This window comes from Dermacentor silvarum, chromosome 8 (genome assembly GCF_013339745.2).
Source record: "Dermacentor silvarum isolate Dsil-2018 chromosome 8, BIME_Dsil_1.4, whole genome shotgun sequence".
NCBI lineage: Eukaryota > Metazoa > Arthropoda > Arachnida > Ixodida > Ixodidae > Dermacentor > Dermacentor silvarum.
Window position 1 is genome coordinate 130129371 of NC_051161.1, and position 19906 is coordinate 130149276.

Genomic DNA, 19906 nt, shown 5'->3' on the forward strand with positions numbered 1-19906 from the left:
CACGTATGCAGTAGTGCCCATCGCGCCCATCAAAACTCTTGTCGTGCATTTTTATTTCAGATGAAGCAGAAACCGACACAATGCGGTAGCAAACGAGCCTGTATCGATACTGCGTTGTGCCAATGTCAACATGGCTGAATCGCAAATCACGCTTGAACACGGCTTGCACGTTTGTTACAGTGTGCCATTTAAATGACAAATATCGTCATCAATGACAATATCGTGGACTGTACTATAATATGGGGACTTAAAGGAACTGAAATTTGACTACAGCTTTTTATGAGCTTATTGCAGAAGTGAAAAGGCAGTGCTTTGTATTCATAGAATCGAATACAATATTAGCATTTCAACTAGGAATTGGCAGTTTTAAATTAACAAGGTGTGTCAGGAGCAGCACACCACTGTAAAATGTAATCACAAATCAGTTCGCTTTACTAACGCTTCAGCTTTTTCAGACACATATTAGCATTTTGATTCTTTTCACTGATGCCAAGTATGGCCCAACATGGCCAAGCTGGGTTATCACCTTTACAGGAAGATAGCCCTTTCCGGCTCCAACTTTAGGGGTTGCAGCTTATAAATGCATAAACTTTGCAAATATTTTCTGACAAATTCAATTTTATATAACTTTGGTGTGCAACTACACTGTACATGTATGATGAGCAAGGTTGAGTGTTGTCTGAATCGAACTTACAGTCATGGATTGCCCAAGTTTGAATTCATTGTGTGTCGACTGTAGTGTCCTTGCAGCTGTTGATGATGGCTCAAAGTGACCCTGCATGCAAATAAATTTTGTGCAGCCACCCGCGGAGGAAGAAGAGGAGGAAGAAAGCCGACTACTGTTTCAGGACTATGTTGTTGACCCCACCATCAAGGTTGGCCGATTGGTTGCTGAAAGCCGCATCGACATCATGGACTTTGAACGTTATGTGTGTGGCGAAAGCACCGAAAAGAATGAGTAGCTCACGCCTCCCAGCACCAACATGCCGGCTATCCGTCTGTTGAGACCTGCACCATTGCATCAGCATCTCTGTTTGCGCATCAGCTTGTGCAGGCCCTCTCTTGATGGCAGCGTTGAATGGCGTCCAGAGTCGAAAGGTTTTGGTAGATGTTACCCACTTAGTGCCTTCTCTCCAACACTCACAGCATGAGCTGCAACAACACAAGGCTGGCATGCAGGGTACATCGAAGGCCGGCACCCTGAATGTTTCTCGCCTGCAGAAGGGGTCGCTACTTGTTGCCTCTCACTACTGTAGCAAGAGGCAAAATTTGTGGCAGCTGTTGCCATCACAGGCTGCATCTGTTTGCCGCGGGCCATGACTAATGCAACCGTACTTGCATGTAACAGGGTGCCTTCATACATTAGAGGACATGATCCGGTGCCACCTGGTGGCTGGTGATGGAACTGGTGGAGTGAGAGGACATCACGTGCAGGAAAAGACATCTTAGAAACACGAGAGGACATTATCCATCGCCACCTGGTGGCTGGTGATGGAACTGGTGAAGTGAGAGGACATTCGTGTTGCACAAGGCATCTTAGAAACACCAGATTACATTACCTACTGCCACCTGATGGCTGGTAACGGAACTGGTGGAGTGGGATACGCCTATTTCAGCAACTGTAGATGTCGCATGCAACTGTAGCACTTCATTGCAGACTTGCTGTGCTGGCAGCAGTGTTTTAGAAACAGCACAGGAAGTAACTGTGGGGCAATGGGAAATAATTATGGTGCCACCTTGTGGCCAGTGGGAAAACTTGGATAGAGCAAGGGGTGGCAGCATTGACATGTTGCGCTCGCAAGTGGCAAGGTGGCATCTTGCTTAAGTTTGTTGCATTGTACCAGTGACCTTGTTGTGTTGCAGCTCTCTTTGCCAACTTCACAATGCATTCTGGGCTGTGATTTATGCATGCATCACATGTGTCGGCTACAGTCAGTAAATAGCTAGCGTGTAAATTTTTCTAATGTTAACCTAATACCATGTTGCTGGAACTCGTGTAGTTCATCTGTTGTGTAGTGCATGATCAATTGCTCGCAATAGTACTTTGCGCACATCTGTCATGGCACATTAGCTTCATTGTTTTCGTATGTAAAGCTCTGTTGTGCATGTATTGGACACCTGCAACCATTGCAGCAGTGTTTCTGGTCCGTAATTCGTCTTGTGTGCCTTGAATGGCATTTGTATTTTTTTGTTATCTACGCTATATTTGCGATTATTTAGCCGTAGTTCTCGTCGGATGTATAAATTATATACTCTTTTACTTGAGCTTAGGCACTACGTGTTATGTGCCGAATGATATACCTTGACACTGCGGGCCCATCATATGTGCATGCTGTATCGTGTTGAGTAATAAATCATGTTGCAGTCTGTTCTTTTCTCGGCGTCTGCACTGCATGTGTGAAAAATCTTGTGCTCGCATTGTTGCCTTTGCGGGTGTGTGTTCAGCTTTTATTTTCTTCGCCAGACAGTTAGCTGAGCACGTATGGTCCACTCTGCTCAGTGGAAACGCTAGTGCACTTGCGCTCGATGCTCGTGCCAGCAGTGGAATGCTGCCCTCACTCCACTACTGAGTCATTTGAGCGAAGCGTACGAGTGCGTCCACTTGGCTTTTTTGTCATTCTGCAGCGAAGCTGACTGCACATTGCTCACGTCTCTGAGAGACGTGCTCTTGAAAAAACTTGAAATCAGCGCATTTTTCTGCAGTGCCTGTGCGTGTAATTATACAGCAGAGTTGACCGTAAATGATGCTCTGCTAAAACTGTCTATTTGCCTCGGCAGCACACCGCAAAGAAAAGTGTTACTCATTCATGTAAATGCCCAACATATTAATATTCGATAAGGATGGCACACACGGTGACATGTAAACCCTAACACCATTTACTGCATCTGTAATGGATACTTCAAGAGCAGGCCAGCTAGGTGTGCAAAACGTTACCAACAGACTCCTCAGAGAGAATGTGCAATGTAATGAGGCGTTTCTGACTACCAGTCAGGGTGTGACAGGCACGCATGGCAACACCTTTGCAAAGATGGCTTCTCTTGGAAGTCGGAGAGAGCAGGGCGAGGTAGGCGAGATTCCATGTCACTCTTTCACTGGTACATCCCATGCTTGACTAGCAAGGCAAACTTTCTCCATATCTGCTAGCATGGATCACCTGCCCCACATGGAACTTTATCGTGTGGGGCCAATGACGACCTCAGAATGCAAGAGCTTCAGCATCGGCACCATCTTTTATTTCCCTGCTATGGGAGCACATATTTATCGCTCTCACCTTCATCCTTTTCCCGTGGCTGCTCCTGTCATGCAAGATGTGCGAGATATCCTTTATACCCCCAATGTTTATTAACTTTATATTTAACTAAGCCAACCAGAGGGCAGCACTAAGGGACTTGAGTAGTCGCCATGTTTTGGTTATGCTGTTAGGTAACTTATGTAATGAGGAGTTGGGTGACACACCTCCACTATAAATGCACTTGGCAGTATAATGCAAGAGCTTGTTGCATGCATGCAAGAGCATGCAATCTAGCACTGAGCGCACTAAATTTACAGCCCAGGAAATGTTCAGCAGCTACACTGACAGTGTGACAGAGCACTGCTCTTCACTTGGCAGAGACAAACCTACTTTCTGTCCGTGCCTTGGTCAGCAATGTGATTGATGTCAGATAGGAACATGACCATACCCAGAGAGAATTCGCCATTATCTGTTTCATTATTTTACTATCTGCATTACCAAAAATAAACCGTTGTGTTCGTTTTATGCTATCCTATGGAAAAGACTGACGCTGGAGGTTCAACACCTCTGAAAAAAGCCCGACACTGAGAGGGTTAATGAATGAAGCACAGTATAGCCTTTGCCTCTATCTATCTATCTATCTATCTATCTACCTACCTCGCTACCTATCTACCTATCTCGCTGAGCAGCACTGCAGTGCACGAGGCAATAGCAAATCGGCGACGTCATGAAAGTTGAGTGATACTGGAAGCTGTTGTTTGCTAGATGTGCAGCTGTTGAAACATGCCAAAGAACATGCCAGACTTCCAAAAATTTTTCGAATACATGGGTCAATGACCTTTCCCATGGATTGAAGGGCTTTAGGTAGCACAATGCGAGTGTTTTGCATTGACAGCTAAATCACAAAATTTCCAGTAAATTAACAAACTTCAACACTTTAGTTTACGAGTGTCAGTACACCTAGACATTTCGCCAGCAATGCTCACTATGGTTATATTCCTATATTATATAGGTAGAGGTTGGTGAATATCAGATTCTTCTAATATGAATAGTAATTATCAAATATTGAATCGAACAGTCAAATGCAGATGCATATGTTTAAAGCAGGAATATTTATTTCGGTAAAATGAGGTACAAAAGAATGGTTTTAAACAAAGCATCACTAATTCAGCATTAAAAAACTACAAATTGTCTTTCGACCACTTTTAGAGTCTTGTTGAAAACAAGTTCTCGAACAATGAATGGCTGCTGTATGATTAGCTTTCCAAAAACGACAAATGGTTGCTGAAAAGAAGAGCAGGTGTTGGATGGAAAACAGAAAAAAAAGCTGTTGAAGGACTTGTCTGCCGTAGACACATCTAAAAGGACCTGTTGCAAGGAAAACATCAGTGCTTGTAGCTAAAAAAAAAAAAGTGCCTACATAAGTATACTGCCAAAAACATTAAATGACAGAATACAAGCAAAAATAACAGGTTCTCATGTAGGCTTCAGCCACAAAGCCTAAAACAAAGCTTGCATTACCCATTTTGTTTATGCAATACTTCAAAAACATTTGTCATTTAATTTCTAATATATTGCGATACATTGTTTAGCACACACAGAAGACCAGCCAAACCAGTAGGTCATTGCAAAATATTTGGCAATTTACAAATATTCGAAAACACTGAATAGTGCCTCTTCGAACACTTATAGTTAGTGTGGTAGTGTGGAACATTCAATTCGTATCCGAAATTTTGCCCACCCCTAATAAGCCATGTGTTTCAGCAACAGCCGCATCATTGAGACCATGGGCTACATGACGCCATCCATTGCCACACGTCAGAAGAAACAATCTATGACATGTTACCCTTGTGGCTTATAAGCCAGCAGACAAGAAGATTTAGACAAATTTATGTAATGCTCGCCACTCCCATGCTGCACACAAGACACTATCGCCAGATTTCGTTCTGGTAATATTATGGTACATTCGACTGGTTCCTGCCATGCTTCAACTCTGTTTGCAGCGATGCAGGGCTTTTCGAGATTGGAGCCACAGAAAACCTGCCCCAGCTAATCATTCAGCTGCTCCCAGAGCCATCGGAGGAGCCACATAGTACACAATCAGGGTTCTGTCGGATCTCGGTCGTGCTTGCACCTCAAAGGTGAGAGTGTCTTCAAGCAGTCCGAGCTGCAGCACGGCGCTCTGAATGAACCAGACGGATGTGCTCCGAGCACTCGGTATCAGCCAGTCGAATGGAACCTCAGTGAGAGATCACTCTAAAGTGACTAGTCGGATGTGCCACTGGTATATGAAACTATGCTGGTTTGGTCTCTGGTGCTGCTGTATCTTCTGACTACATTGCCATGGCAACAGGATGGTGATTTTCAGGCATGTTATGAATGCACACATTCGCAGCCAAAGGAACCCATAGCAGCTACTGCCACAAAACCAGCAACAAACAAGAGGGAAGTAGTCAAAGCAGCATGTAGTTCAACGGGCTTTATGTACAGTCAAAGCTTGTTATATAATAAAGTCACATATCAAACATAAAAATACTGTTGTTATATCCAACATTCCTTATACTACACACATGTCCATTACGTGCAGATATTGGTGAGAAAACTATTAGATTTGCTTCGTTATATCCGTGTTCAGTATGTTGAGGTTATACTGTAGAATCCAGGTCTCGTGCAAGTAGGCACTAATGCTATCTGCAGTTGTCCAGCAGGTAATGGTGCCTTCCCTTTGTGTCCAAGACATTACAATTGGCTCAAGGAAGCAAGGTGGTAACAGTTGGTGAAGGTGAAGGCCACAAGGCTTTACATGGCACCACATGGATATAGCCACTTCATGCCCCACCCTCAACCAGCTCAAGAGCATGTGACACCTTCTACCGGGAAAGTTCTGCATGTGACACCAGCATGCGAAGAAATTGACAAAGACACTCTGGCACTAATCCGGCACCATTTCTCCACTAATACTGTACTCAGTGTGTCTAAACGAGATTTTCACAATCTATGTTGGATGATGAACCAGCAGAAAAGACAAAGTTTGCCTGCTCTTGTGAATTGTTCCAGAAGTTTAATTCGTGTACGTTTACTTTTTCTCAGTGACAAAAAAAAAAAAAAACTGCCACCTTGGCCTACGCGATGAAAGTAAACAAGGCTGGGTTCATAATTTGCATATGGGAAACCAATAATGCTGAAACCAAGTTGAAAAAATAAAGTGTTCACAATATTTCTTCACCAGCTTACACTACAGACTAGCTTACACAATGAAGCAGCCAAATTACCACAGGAATTCAAAACACCTGCAGCATACAAATATGAAGTGAAGCTTTCTGTACCTGCCTCTCTGTAGTTTGGCGTAGATGGCCGGTGCTCGGTGACAACTTGGTGGGCCAATCCTTACACCAGTGGACCATATGCATCCTTGCAAGGGCTTTATTGTGGTTTGTAACACAAATCCATTCGCGAGGCAGTGCAATCCTGATAATACTATCACATTACAGCCACACAGGTATAGCACATAAACCTAGCTTCGTTGCCTCTTCAAGTTTCGCATGGGCGTCTTGCCGGGCAGACTAAGGGTGGGGAGGTCCCAATACGGCTGTGGTGCAGGTAAACAATTGGATAAGTTGTAAATAAAATATAATTGCACGCATCATGTGCCTCTTTGCATAGCATTGAATTGAAACGATTCAAGAAAGCTTCACGTAAGGTAAATTCCAACAAGTGCACTTTATCTGGCACAATTTCCACCAGGTAGTCAATATTATTCAACAACAGTCGACTACTGCATTCGTAATAACTTCAAGACGTTAAACTATATCAATGTCCAGCATCGCCATCACTCCGCACAAACTACAGCTGCTTCTGCAACCTGCAGGTATGAGCTACAGTAGGGGATGCACAGTCAAATTTGTGGCGCACTAAAGCAAAGAGCAAGCATCATGTGCGTTTCTGTATTCTTTTCTTCCATGTTTGTTGCAGTGTTCTTCAACAACATGCCAATCGTAGCCACAATGTTGCACTGGACGATAACCACAGCAGTACAATGTAGATTACCTACAGCAGAAAAACAAACGCTGTTACTATGAAAACTTTGTGCAGTTTCCCATACATTCAGTGAAGCCAAGTTAAGCTTGACCCCTGATAAGGCATATGACCTCCAAGGTTCCTTCATATTCATTTTAAATGAAGTCTACCATGCTTATGCAAGCAACAGCGACAATAGCTGGCAGGTTAATCTGATAAGGCAACTCTGATCAGCTGAACAGTTTGTTCACCTATGTGTAGGCTTTCAGAGAGAGCCGCACCTCACATTAAAGAGTAAAGAGCACCTCATCAGGTTTGGATTTGTAAACAGACGAGTGTGCAGGGTGGATCACATGGTCACAATCAAGACTGCACACTCTTGCATCAATGTACGCCATGAAAACGGCTCGAGAGAGAGACAAAAATTTATTTACAGAAAGGCAGAGAGGTTGGCCTGAGCTGTAACTTGCTCTGGCCTGCTACTCTACACTGGGGAAAAGGAACGGGAAGGAAAAGGGTTAATGAATGATGATGATAAGAGGAGGAGGTGTGTATATACAAGTTTACGATGTTGTGGCATCTCTAAAGCCGTGCGTCCAGCCCAGTGGCTTGTAGAAAGACTAAAGCGGCACTGGTTATCAGGGCTGCGCTGTTTGTATTGGGCCAAGGACCTAAAAGAAACTCGTCTGATAGGGGCCTCTTATCGACTTTTGCAATCGAAGAGACCAGTTTCTGTCATTCTTGCGCGTACGCGAGACAAACGCAAAATATGTGATCAAGTGTTTCTGGTACCTGGCAGTATTCACAATTGGGGTCACTGCAACCAATCGTATGTCTATAACGATTCGTGAATGCGACACCAAGGCGAATCCGGTGCACCATGCTTGTTTGGCTTCTTTTGAGCTTGTGAGGAGTGCGGTATTTCATTTCTGGGCCCCATTTATGCACTCGCTTGTGTTGACGATCTGGTTGGGTTCAGTGCTCCAACGTATAATTGCGTATTACACAACAAAGTAGGGCATTTGTGTCTGTTCGTGAGATGGAATGCGTACTTCAGTCGCATTATTTAAAACGGCTCGAAATTCAAATAAAAGCCAGCGTGCTCTTCTCCTCAAAAAGAGCCACTTTGGCCACGAGCCGAATGACGTCACGTGCAATGGCACTTCCACATTGGGTGCGCTGCCTGTGGCGCACGAATAGCCAGCAACAGCATGTTGGGACATTCGAAGTACGCAAAAGTGCCTCTGGGAATGTGCACTGCGTAGCAAGAAAGAAGGCAAAAGGAGGTCATGGAGGCAGCAACGGTGGCAAGAAAGGAGGTGGATCCTGGACTCCAATGTGGGAGATGGCAGGTCAGGAACATTTCTTGCGGGTGTTCCTCGAGGCAACGGGGAGAGCATGTGCTGCGAGAAGGCTAGCTCGTCACGTAATTGCCTCCCAGTATTTCGTTCACTTCTATGTCAGCTATTGCTGAATTCTTCTAAAATTAAAAATTTCAGCGGTATAACGCTCCGTGGATGGCACTTAAAAGGAGTACCGACTTAATAGTTTGTGCTCTTCATTTTTAATGCCCATTAGCATTCTTGGAACACTTCATGCACTTTCCGGTATCTATGCCCAGATCTAAGCATTTTCCTTTCACTGGGTATTTGCCACCGAGTATGTGCCGCTCTTCATAATAACCATCCTAGCATATAAAACGTATCATCAATTACACACCCATAATACGATAGGTAGCTGATCGCACTAATGTCGTCAATCATCTCCAGAGAACAAATGTGCCGCCAACCTTTTCTTTGCATTGAACAAAGGTCTGAAACCTGTAACCCGATCAAGAATACTGGCTAGCCTCAGAGTGCCCTAAACAATTCAATTTAGTAGCTTTTGTGCAGCCAGTTTCGTTTCTCAGGAGGTTACTCTGTCACTACATCAGGAGGCAGAAGGTGATCATGTGGGAGCCAGGACACTTGAGACGTTTAACTCACTAGGTCGTCTGCTGCGATTCTGCATCGGGCCTAATAGTGACTAGAAGCACAAGAGGTGAACGAGTGAGCCAGAGCAAGTGCCAAAACGTCACAATGTCCTGCACCCATGCGACCACCTTCTGCATCACGACATCATGACACAGTAATCCCCTAGGACACGAAGCCGAACTGGTTATAGAAAAGCTATTATAATAAATTATTTAGAGTGCGCCAAGGCTTCCTAGTATATTTTCTAGGGTTTAAAGGTCAAGGGCCTTCAATCAATGCAAAAAATTAGGAGTAAAAAATAATATCATGTCAGTACACCCTTCAACTTCTAGCAAAAAACAAAATTTTCGACAGGGTCTTGTGAGGGGCCCTTCAAGTTAAACTTGCAAAGTGCATTAGTGATTGCAAAGGCAATACCCTAGAAGTGTTCTTCACAGTCAAGACACATACCGTATACACTCATGTAGGGGCCGCACCTTTTTTTTCACAATTTTGACGAGGTGCGGCCCTTACTTGTACGAGACCGAACCTCTTGGTCAAAATGATGCCTGGCGCAGCCACAGACTTGTGCACACCCCGGATCTCCGGATGTACCATTGCATCAGAGGTCGATGCGCCGCTCTCGCCATCTAGTAGCGGCACGCGGAAGTACGCAGTCGCGCTAAAGTTCGCCAATGCATGCAGGCAGCATTGGGGCGCCGACCGCATCTGCTTCTCCATTGGAAATTTTTTTTCCATAATTTAGGATGCCAAGTTGGGGGTGCAGCCCTTACATGGGTACGGCCCTTACACGAGTCTATACAGGAAGCCTGAGAGGCCATTTCAGTCTATCGTGACTGAGAAGGGCACTTGGCAGCTACAGGTTGGTCACTTCTTGCTCAAGCACCTAAATAAGCTTAACTATGATGACCCGTTTGCCACAAAAAATTCAGGTGTGGTGACCGATTTCTTGAGTAGCGAAAGTGGGTTTAGCTATGCTTTTGGCATCGATGTTGAGGACTTATTTCACTCTATTCCTCACAATGAACTTCTTCCCTGCGTCAGAGATTGTATTGAGCACCATGAAAGCACTGGTTTCATGAATTCTAGTGGTTTATCGATTGACAATTTTTTGACGCTGCTTGAATTTTACCTAAATAGCACATTTGTTTCTTTTAACAATGTGCTATATGTGCAGCGCGAGGGTATTTGCATTGGGTTGGAGTGCATACGGCAGGCATTGCCAAATCCTAACTGGGAGCTTACCACTGTCGTTGAAAAGAAAAGTGTACAATCATTGCATTCTACCGGTGCTAACATATGGGGCAGAAACTTGGAGGTTAACAAAGAAGCTCGAGAACAAGTTAAGGACCGCACAAAGAGTGATGGAACGAAAAATCTTAGGACTAACGTTAGGAGACAGGAATAGAGCGGTGTGGATCAGAGAACAAACGGGGATAGCCGATATTCTAGTGGACATTAAGCGGAAGAAATGGAGCTGGGCAGGCCATGTAATGCGTAGGATAGATAACCGGTGGACCATTAGGGTTACAGAATGGATACCAAGAGAAGGGAAGCGCAGTCGAGGTCGGCAGAAAGCCAGATGGGATGATGAAGTTAGGAAATTTGCAGGCACAAGTTGGAATACGCTAGCGCAAGACAGGGGTAATTGGAGATCGCAGGGAGAGGCCTTCGTCCTGCAGTGGACATAAAATAGGCTGCTGATGATGATGATGGTGTGTAGCTCCTGTCCTATGCAACATATTTCTCTCGTGTATTGACCAAGTACTTGCTAGCAATCTTGACTGAGATTTATGTCCTACGGTATTTAGATACGTGGACGATTTTCTTGTACTTCTAAAGACGTCTAACCGGTTGATTGTTTGTGACGATGTGAACATTTGGCGCCCTATCCTGTCTCCTTGGTTTTCCTTCTGCTTTTTCCTTGTGCCACAATTCATTCGTTTAGCTATGCACCAACTCGCCCAATGCACTACCTTGCTAAAGTTAAACTTCGATAAGACAAACGAATTTGCAAGTTCCCGTCACATTTATCTTATATTGAGTTTACCACGCAACTGCAGCCACCAGCGACAATAGCCAGCAGGCTCTCCCAAAGTGTAGTGAGTGAGGCTGACTAGATCTTTGCAGAATCTGGGGTCCCACAGCAATTTACAGCGCACGACCATCTCTTGCAAAGAAAACGCACATGCTTTGGACGGTGCACTTTATTCACAGAGAAAAATAACATATGCATTAAACTTTTGATCATAGGTAACAACATTCTTGCACTTTGGTATAATGTTTGGTGTCCTCACCCTCAACAGGTTGGCCAACACACACACACACATGCATACAACACAACTGTGAAAAGTGTCCACTGGTTTGCTTTCAATCACACAAACGATGACAAGCATAACATCTGCCAAAAACATAATGAACACATTGACTACAAGAAAAACAGTGGTCCAACTCATTTAATAGTTCGTAGAATCACACTTTGCACCATCGGATCACCAATGTATAGTAATGCCACTACTAACACTTCACCCACATATCTCTCTCGTACTTTTCCAGCGGCAGCAAATGCCAACAGTGTTACAGAAATGACATAATTTTTCAGTTTCCAATAGTAACTTGGCTGTCTCGAATCACAGGCTGCTATTATGACGGAAACTGTCATGTGTTAAAAGCTGGGTAATACTTGTTGGGATAGTCGGCTCATACTGTATTATGGACTGCAAGAACTATGGCTACTTAGTGCGAATCGACACGTAAAGCTAAAAGCTGGCTCTATAAAAAGTGTTCCTTTGGTGCCCCATGGTAGTCAGCAAATCTTGCATCATTTACTGTGCAAAATTTACTTGCCACCTGCCTTCTATAGTTACCTAGACATTGGTGTGTAGAAATCTGAGCATGCCTCAGTGAACTTATTACGGCTGCTGCTAACATGACAGTACACATGCGCCAAGCAGCAATTGCACTGTGTCCAAAAGTAGGTGCAGTACCACACTTATGTATGTTTTTTTTTTCTCGATATCTGATGGCAAGGCAAGTGCGTATTGTCAAATTTCCACGCGTCTCTAGCTGCCCACACTGCAGTCATCAAAGATAACTCTCTCTCTCCTTTTGGCACTTTCCTAATGTGCTACACAGCCTGTCAGGGCATTCATAGCTGATGAGTGTAGCAGCGAATGACAGTTTCTATACACCGACGGTGGTTAGGGTGCTAGGCCTGATGCCTGTCACAACGGTGTCCGCATCAGCCTGTCTGCAATAGTGTCACCTGCTCGTCGAGTCTGTCGTCTGCTTGTCACACACATAAACACACACACATGGAGCTTGCTCATCTCAGCTAACTCCAGCAAATCACCTCAGACACTGTGCTGCATGGTACAGAATCAACAGTCAGAACCAGATGATGCAAGTGCGATATGTTTTAAACTTTTACGTCTGTCTTGTTGGGGCATGTACGCTGACAGCATCTTTGACTGGTCATTCCTGAGCACTCTGCTGGGTTTACGAAGTCGTGTGATACAACGTTAAGCTCTACTACAAGGCTAAGCAGGCTCTATCAGCGATAATCGCATTTCAACATCCCTTCTGGAGCCGTTTCTCTGTTGTGAAAAAGCGTATTTGCTTCTTCACACAATCTTTGCAGTGCAATGACCAGTCAAAGGCACGGCAAGTCAATCACAAGGTGAAGGAATCTTAAGCTCACTTCAGGGTAACCCCTGCATGAAGTAAAGGAAAGAGAAGGACGACAAACAGTGAGGTGAACAGCGTCAGCTTGGTGTGAAGGATGATGGCAAGCTGTGCAACCGAGCAGTGTTTGGTGTGGAGCCCATGGAACACAAATGCCATGACCCTGTCAGTCATTGGAAGCAAGCTAGGTACAGCAGACAGTCCCACGGCTGCCATGATGCAGTTGCCGAGAATGAAGAGAGCTAAGCAGACCCTTGATGCAGCAGGATCACAACATGTTGTGGTGCAAGCCAGTTGTGCCATGTTGTCGCACGGAGGTCTACATGTTTAGTTGTGCCAGTTTTTCTCGTGCTTAAGGTGATCCTGTTGGCTAACGTGTTCTAGATGAGTACTTCTAATCAAAATTATGGGAGAAATTCTAGATAATGTTATACAGCAGGAGTACAGGGCCATCCACTGGGAAGGAGAAAAACTTGAGTAGTCCATCACTAATGTCAGCGTAATTTTGACACAAACGCCTGAAGATTAAAATTTTCACTAAGCTACATATGCCTAATGCATCACACCAGCCACTTTTTTCCAGCAGAGAAGAAATAGTGATATTACACTAGAATGAAAACTAATACAGTATACTTTTCATACGAATGAATGGCTTAGCAAACTTTCAATTTGCATAGGTGCCATGAATAAAAGCCAACTTAAAAGGAGGTAGGATGAAAGGTTGTAAATAATGCAAAAAGTACAAAAAATATAAACATCATTAATATTGATGCTAAATGTACTTTGTGCAAATGCATTTTCTCTCACAACCGTTGGCCCCAATGGCTACACTGATCCCAGGTATTATAAATGTGACTGCAATGACAACCACTTTTAAAAGCCTAGATTACATCACAAAATACAATATTTTTACTCTAGTGTGACAACTGTGGTCTGCTTGAAAGCATTCAGAGGAAGCAAGCTGTAATTGTGCAAGGACTGACATATGCACTCTACAAAGGGAGTAACAATCACTTCATTACATGAGTAACTTATTATGCCACATTTAACTCCCTTGCTCAGAGTACTCATGTCCAATAAGAGTGAACACATGTAATTGCAAAGTATGAGAACTTTCAGAAATCGAATTTGGCAATAGAATTCTCCTTCTGTTCTTAGAGTGTTTTAACGGCACTACAAGCTAGAACAGCTAGCAGATTGAATGCAAAGGCCAACAATGTACACCTTTAAGCGTGTGATTGTGGAAGAGTTTAGATACACAAAGAACAAAGGAATTGCCAGTTAATCCTCTAAGCAGGTGTAAAAGCCTGTCCCCTAGTTAACTCCATTTTCCAGATTTTGCATGCCCAATCAGAGTGAATTTACTCCATTCAAGAGTATGAGAACTCTCGAAAATGGAGCTGGAAAATGGAGCCCTTCCTTGTTCTTAGTGTTCTGTTAATGGCACTGCCAGCCAGAGAAGCTGGCAAAGTGGACGCCAAAGACCAACACTCTTAAAAACTGTATACCCTTTGCCGTGTCATTTTGCCAATTAACAATAATTGTCACCGATATTGCATATATTTAATTTACCACTGCACAACAGGCAGTTTCCTGTGAGAAACACCCCGCGCATCCCACTACATTCCTAACATGATGGACGCATGATGGACGATTATTGCTGTGTGGTAAAAATTACACCCTAAAGAGAGTACAAATTTTAAGAGTAATAGTGTTGTTTTCGCACTTTTAATGTGCGCAGCACAAAGGTATCTTTGATCATATCAGTAGGGATGAGCAGGCCATGTCTTCGTACCTCACAAGAGCGAATGCTGAGCTTAGTAGAGCAGGTGGAAGTTCACTGTATGCAAGCCAACAGCTCACTCTACAATCACAGGCCACTGTTGAGTCCCAGACAGGTGAGTTTGCTGTTTTCCTTGGCCTCTGCTCTTGCATTGTGACGTACCCATGCAAGGCAAGCCACCGCCAAGCATAAAACAGGTAACATAAGGAAATACTACATGCTCTCTATGCATGAGATTGCCTTTCAAAAGTTCTGCTGCCATTATAATGCCCAGGTGCCATGTCAAATAGGCAACGAATCTGACACTTTTACCTAGCAACAACACCAAGAGCAACTGCGATCAAACATTCATGAAGAAAACATTTATGGACACAGCAAACTCGAACAAACTAATTTTGTGTACACTTTGAATGTGCCTAGTGTCTGACACTTCTGCATCTCACAAGGTGCATAGCTCTGAGGTCACTTTTTTTTGTTTTCTCTCTTTTCACAGCTTTCAGATTCCATTAGTGTCCCAAGGTGCAAATCATAAAACTCGGCATTTAATACCAACCAAAGTGCAATACAAATGAAATTCGGGGGGCCATAAATTGGGGGGGGGGGGGGGGGATATTCTGGTAATATGACTTAAAACAACCTGGTTTTTGTCCATATGAGACTGACAAACACACTGAATGAAAAAAAAAAAAAAAAGTGGTCCTTAATACATGTAATACAAAAAGCAGTTTTGAGTTGAAGTACCAAAATCCAAAACAGTGCCTAGTATTACATGCAGGATTTTATGGTATTCTGTATACAGAACATGCCACAAGGGCTGTTGGCTGTTTGCACACCCCGTCACTCAATTCCTGCAGCATCACAAATTCCCACCTTCAGAAACTGTCAGGCCAACAAGCCTAACAAAATGAGACTCTAGTAAGGCACCACCCAATGCACATACTTCACTGTTAAACTCAGGCAGCTGTTCTCAGGCTACCACTGCATTCTGCACATCCCCACACCAGCTGTGCATGATAAATTGGTGCTCCAGGCACCAAGGACTGCTGTGATGGCAAAATGCTGTGAAGTGGGTGAAAGAACCAATCGCAGAGCGATTCCTTTCACCCGGGCAGGCCTTCACCAAGGTCCCTGCTTGCCACAAGCCAGCAAGTACAGCGTGGTCACATATGACAGGAAACACTCGACTCATGCTTAACCAGTAAATACTCTCTGGGTTTGACATCAAACCTAATTTGTCATCAGCTTCCCGTGCCCATAGGGCAGCCACAAGTCTTTTCGTCTGCTACCATCACAGAGGAGCAGACGGAACTGAGACGCATGCCAAGCTGATGCACGCCACCGGTAATCACACAATTCCTTAGTCACGAATGTCCAAGACAACCATGTTGCTTTCCTTGCCATACTGGAGGTAGAAGGCCAGCTTTATCCGTTCCAGCAGCTGGCAAAACTGGATGGCAGGAGCCGGCTGAAGTTCAAGGAACTCTTGAACCAACGGTAGAGTCAGTAGAAGTAGAGCCTGGCCGTCAATTTCCTGTGCCGACGAGAGAAAGAGGAAAGCGCAAGATCAACTGGGTGATGATCCACTAATGGTGTTACACATGCGTATCAGCTTACAAATGTTATACAAGTCAATGAGCACAGCTGCCACCTGTCTTTTGCTTTTTCATGTTTCTGGGTTTCCAAGCCCCCGCTCACAGTAGGAGTGGTCGTTCATTTGGCGCAGATGAGTTGATTGCTAGAGAAGGAAATGAAGGCGCAAATTTGCTTTGTCTGAACGTCGAGCCCAAACCTCAGCGCAGGTACATTGGTGAGACATCACAGATTTTGAAGTATGCACTACCGTAAAATTCCGAGCAAGCGCCCCCCCTCGAGCAAGTCGAAATTACCGGCAAAGTTAGGGGGGGCGCTATCCCGGAACGGCACCAAAATTCAAGATGGCCACGACAAAATTTTCCCGCAAAAAAAAAAAAAAGCGCAGTTGGAATAGCATTAAAATTTTATTGAACATGAACTTTATTAAGCCAAAGATTTGTTAGTGGTGTTTATCACTCTCAACACCACCGTTACTCAAAACCACCAAAAGAACTACAGAAAGCGCATCGACGCTGCACCGGCGCGTCGCCGCGACCGGCGACGCGAACATTGGTTATGCAGCGTCTATTCCAGGCAAAATTATGTCCGCGAGAGTAAATTGACGCGTAATGTTCACTTTATTAAAAACCATGTCCACGGTGAAACGTTTAGCACTAATGAGAGTTCCGATACAAGTGAAGCTCAGCTGCAGTGCATGGCTACAGACGGCGGACAGCGAACCGCGGCTCGGCCATGCTCGCATCGCAGCTGGTGGCGCCGCAAATATCAGCATGTTTTCTTCATCGTGTGAAATTATTGTGAGGAGAGGGTAAAGCGGCAACGACGGTAACAAAACATTGCTGCTTGGGAGCGTCGGCGGTTCGTTCTGAAGCGCCGTCGGCTACAGATTCGAAGTGAACTGAAAAAGGCCTAGCGACGATATCGGTGGCGAGTGATTAGCAGCGGTGAAGCTGCCGGCGATGCCAGAGCGTAGCCGCGACCACTCCTCAGTCACCGAGTGGTCACGTCACTGTGCCGCAGGGAACTCCTTTGTGCCGTGCGAGAGGCAGATCTCGCCGTCGGCCGGCGGTCCGTGAACTACCGACCGCCAGCCGCAGTTCGCCCCGATGCACTCGCGTGCCCACTGGGGCGCCCGGGTACGACCATGATTCGATGAAATGGCTCATCCGGGCGCCCGATGCGCACCGGTGCGATTTGCCGAATTTGCCATCATTTTCGTGGACTGGATGTGGCAGGCCAGTGTTGGTGGGGGGGGGGGGGGCGCTTTCCCGGAACGGCGCGGAAATTTGAAATTAGCAGTGAAGTTAGGGGGGGGCTCTTGCACGGGTGGGGGCGCTTGATCGGAATTTTACGGTAGTGTTCGTGCCGTTTTAGAGCAAGAAAGTTCTCCAAACTTGCTAGTCTGATCTCTATAATCCTTTATGATGTGATTCGGTTCATTACCAATAAACGATTAAGTAGAGCCAAGCAGACAATGTCCAAATTCATGACGTCACATCAAAATGGTGCAGAAAATTCAGTACAGTGTTGCCACCTGTCTTTTTTCTTTTTTTTTTTTTTACTCTTTCTGGCTTAGCAAGCATCCTGTCATGGCAAGAATGGCCATTTTGCTATTGCAGCAGCATACTTTATGAATGCAGCTTAACTTTAAGGGGCTTCTAAAGAACCCTGAGTTTTACAACTAGTTACACAGTGGCTGATGTGTACTAGTCAGGAATGAACATATAGCTGCAACAATTTTTTGAAATGGCGCAGTAATGGCAAAGCTACAGGTGCTTGATGAACGAGCACGCGTTTACCGGGGTTTCTTGCTCTCCTTCACTACCCTCTCCACTCGCCGCTCGCACCTGCTTGCCAAATACGCTCGCCAACTCTAGCACAGTGAAAGCTACGGGTAGCATCAGCACACAAGAACAATAGCTCTTCCACTGTCTGCCCCCAATCGCCCTCTACGTGAAGCTGATTGAATGGAAGCTCCATAAAAGGTTTGGTGGTGCACAATGGCCGATCCTCCCTCCACTCTTGGAACACGCATTCGGCTTTCGTCATGTTGGCGTTGTTCCTCAACGACCAACCACTCGACAGCTTTTACTCTGCTGACATCACGACACGTGAAGGAGGCACCGGAAAGGCCAAGAAAGGAGCATGGGATTGTTTTTCGTTTGTGGAATTACCGCTGCCGCATTTGCCAAAGACAATGGTCACAGCGGTGTGCGAGTTTGTTTGAAATGTGTAAAAAAATTTCAGACGTCGTTTAGGCGCCTTTAAGGGACACTAAAGAGAAAGGAAGTGGAACTGTATTAGTGAACTGTCTTTCTACAATACCAAAAGTGAGAGGAGGCTTCGTCAACCAGAAAAGGTACAAGAACAGAAGATGGGTGGCAATGCCACCCTGATTTTCCCTAACCAATGTGTCGCATTGTCATGAATTTTGATGGTATCCTATGAAGTCTTCGTATTCTCAAAAACTACATCGTACTCTCAAAAAGGCAAAGTGAGCATAGCAAGGTTCGAGAACTTCTATTAAACCACAACCCAAATATGAGAAAACACTCTGAAATCAATGATGTCACACTGACACACCAGCGCTAGGGTTGTAGCACGAAATTCGAAAAATGGAAGTTTGGTCTTAATTTTATCTTCTAGTGATCAACCTTCTCGCACAAATGACAAAAATATAGTTTTGGAAGAATACCCCATCAGTCTAAACTGATGTAGTCTTCAGTGTCCCTATATCTGTAAAGAAGGGGGAGAGTATGTGCACATGTGGAAGGCTCACCTGTTCTTGCAGGACACGGACGAGGGGCGCACAGTTGGTGCCGGCAATGAAGCGAGCCACATCGCCGACGGTCCAATCAATGGGATTGGAGTCCAGGCACAGGTGGGGAATGTGGTGCTTTGGTTGCTGCTGCTGCTGTGTGCTCACCGACGACGATAACGACCGAGAAGATGCCTCTTGTGCCAACTGCGCAACAAATAGAAAAAGAAAGTTTTCTTATTTTTTCTTGTTTTATTCAAAAGATCTGCCACAAGGAATATTGAGAACAGAAAGTTAAATAATGTGAAATTTGAGCACAGCTGTATACGGGTTTTCATTTCGCGATATACTGACTGGTGCGGACAATCTGTCTCGTGCGGCACGTTGCAAATGGAGCAAAGTGTGGCGCGACTGCCCTGCTAATTGGAAGATCACAAGAGGCGGTGCGTGGGTGACGCGTGGGCACGATTCACAGCAGCTGCTGCAAACAGACCTTTCGCATTTCCATACAGACAACACACGCTACTCTGGCGTAGCCATCTCGTAGCCATCGCCACAAAGCCAGTTGTGGCACTATGTTTTTCTTCTCGCGCTTCTCCACTTTCCGCCTCATGGTTCCACTGCACCATCCTCCTCGCGCTCTCTTCACTATCGCCGACTTTCACCTCCAGCTGCACTCCGCGTTCGCTTTCATCGTTCGCTGTGTTCATTCGCTCAGTTACGAAGGACGGCGCCGACGCTCGCCACAAGAACGGGCACCTAAGAGCTGCACTCGAAATTAATATCAAGCGAAGGTATACAATCCCAATGACACAGGTACTAAAACATATGAGAATAAAGGGGGAAACAATTGAATGAAGCCAGT

The 19906-nt window shown here is 45.0% G+C and overlaps 2 protein-coding genes across 2 annotated transcripts in view; one reads left to right on the forward strand and one right to left on the reverse strand.

Annotated features, from left to right (window-relative positions):
* The window catches only part of LOC119461706 (elongation factor Ts, mitochondrial-like), a 30974-nt gene extending 28602 nt beyond the window's left edge, over positions 1–2372 (forward strand). The window contains exon 7 of the mRNA XM_037723072.2: positions 801–2372. Within this exon, the coding sequence (XP_037579000.1) occupies positions 801–962 (162 nt within the window). The 3' untranslated portion in view covers positions 963–2372. The remainder of the gene's footprint in view (positions 1–800) is intronic.
* Positions 2373–11414: 9042 nt separating this feature from the next.
* LOC119462417 (scm-like with four MBT domains protein 1) overlaps positions 11415–19906 on the reverse strand; it is a 48759-nt gene continuing 40267 nt past the window's right edge. Inside the window, exons 11-12 of the mRNA XM_049672969.1 lie at positions 19063–19248; positions 11415–16221 (exon numbers count right to left, since the gene is read on the reverse strand). Coding sequence (XP_049528926.1) covers positions 16048–16221; positions 19063–19248 — 360 coding nt within the window. The 3' untranslated portion in view covers positions 11415–16047. The remainder of the gene's footprint in view (positions 16222–19062; positions 19249–19906) is intronic.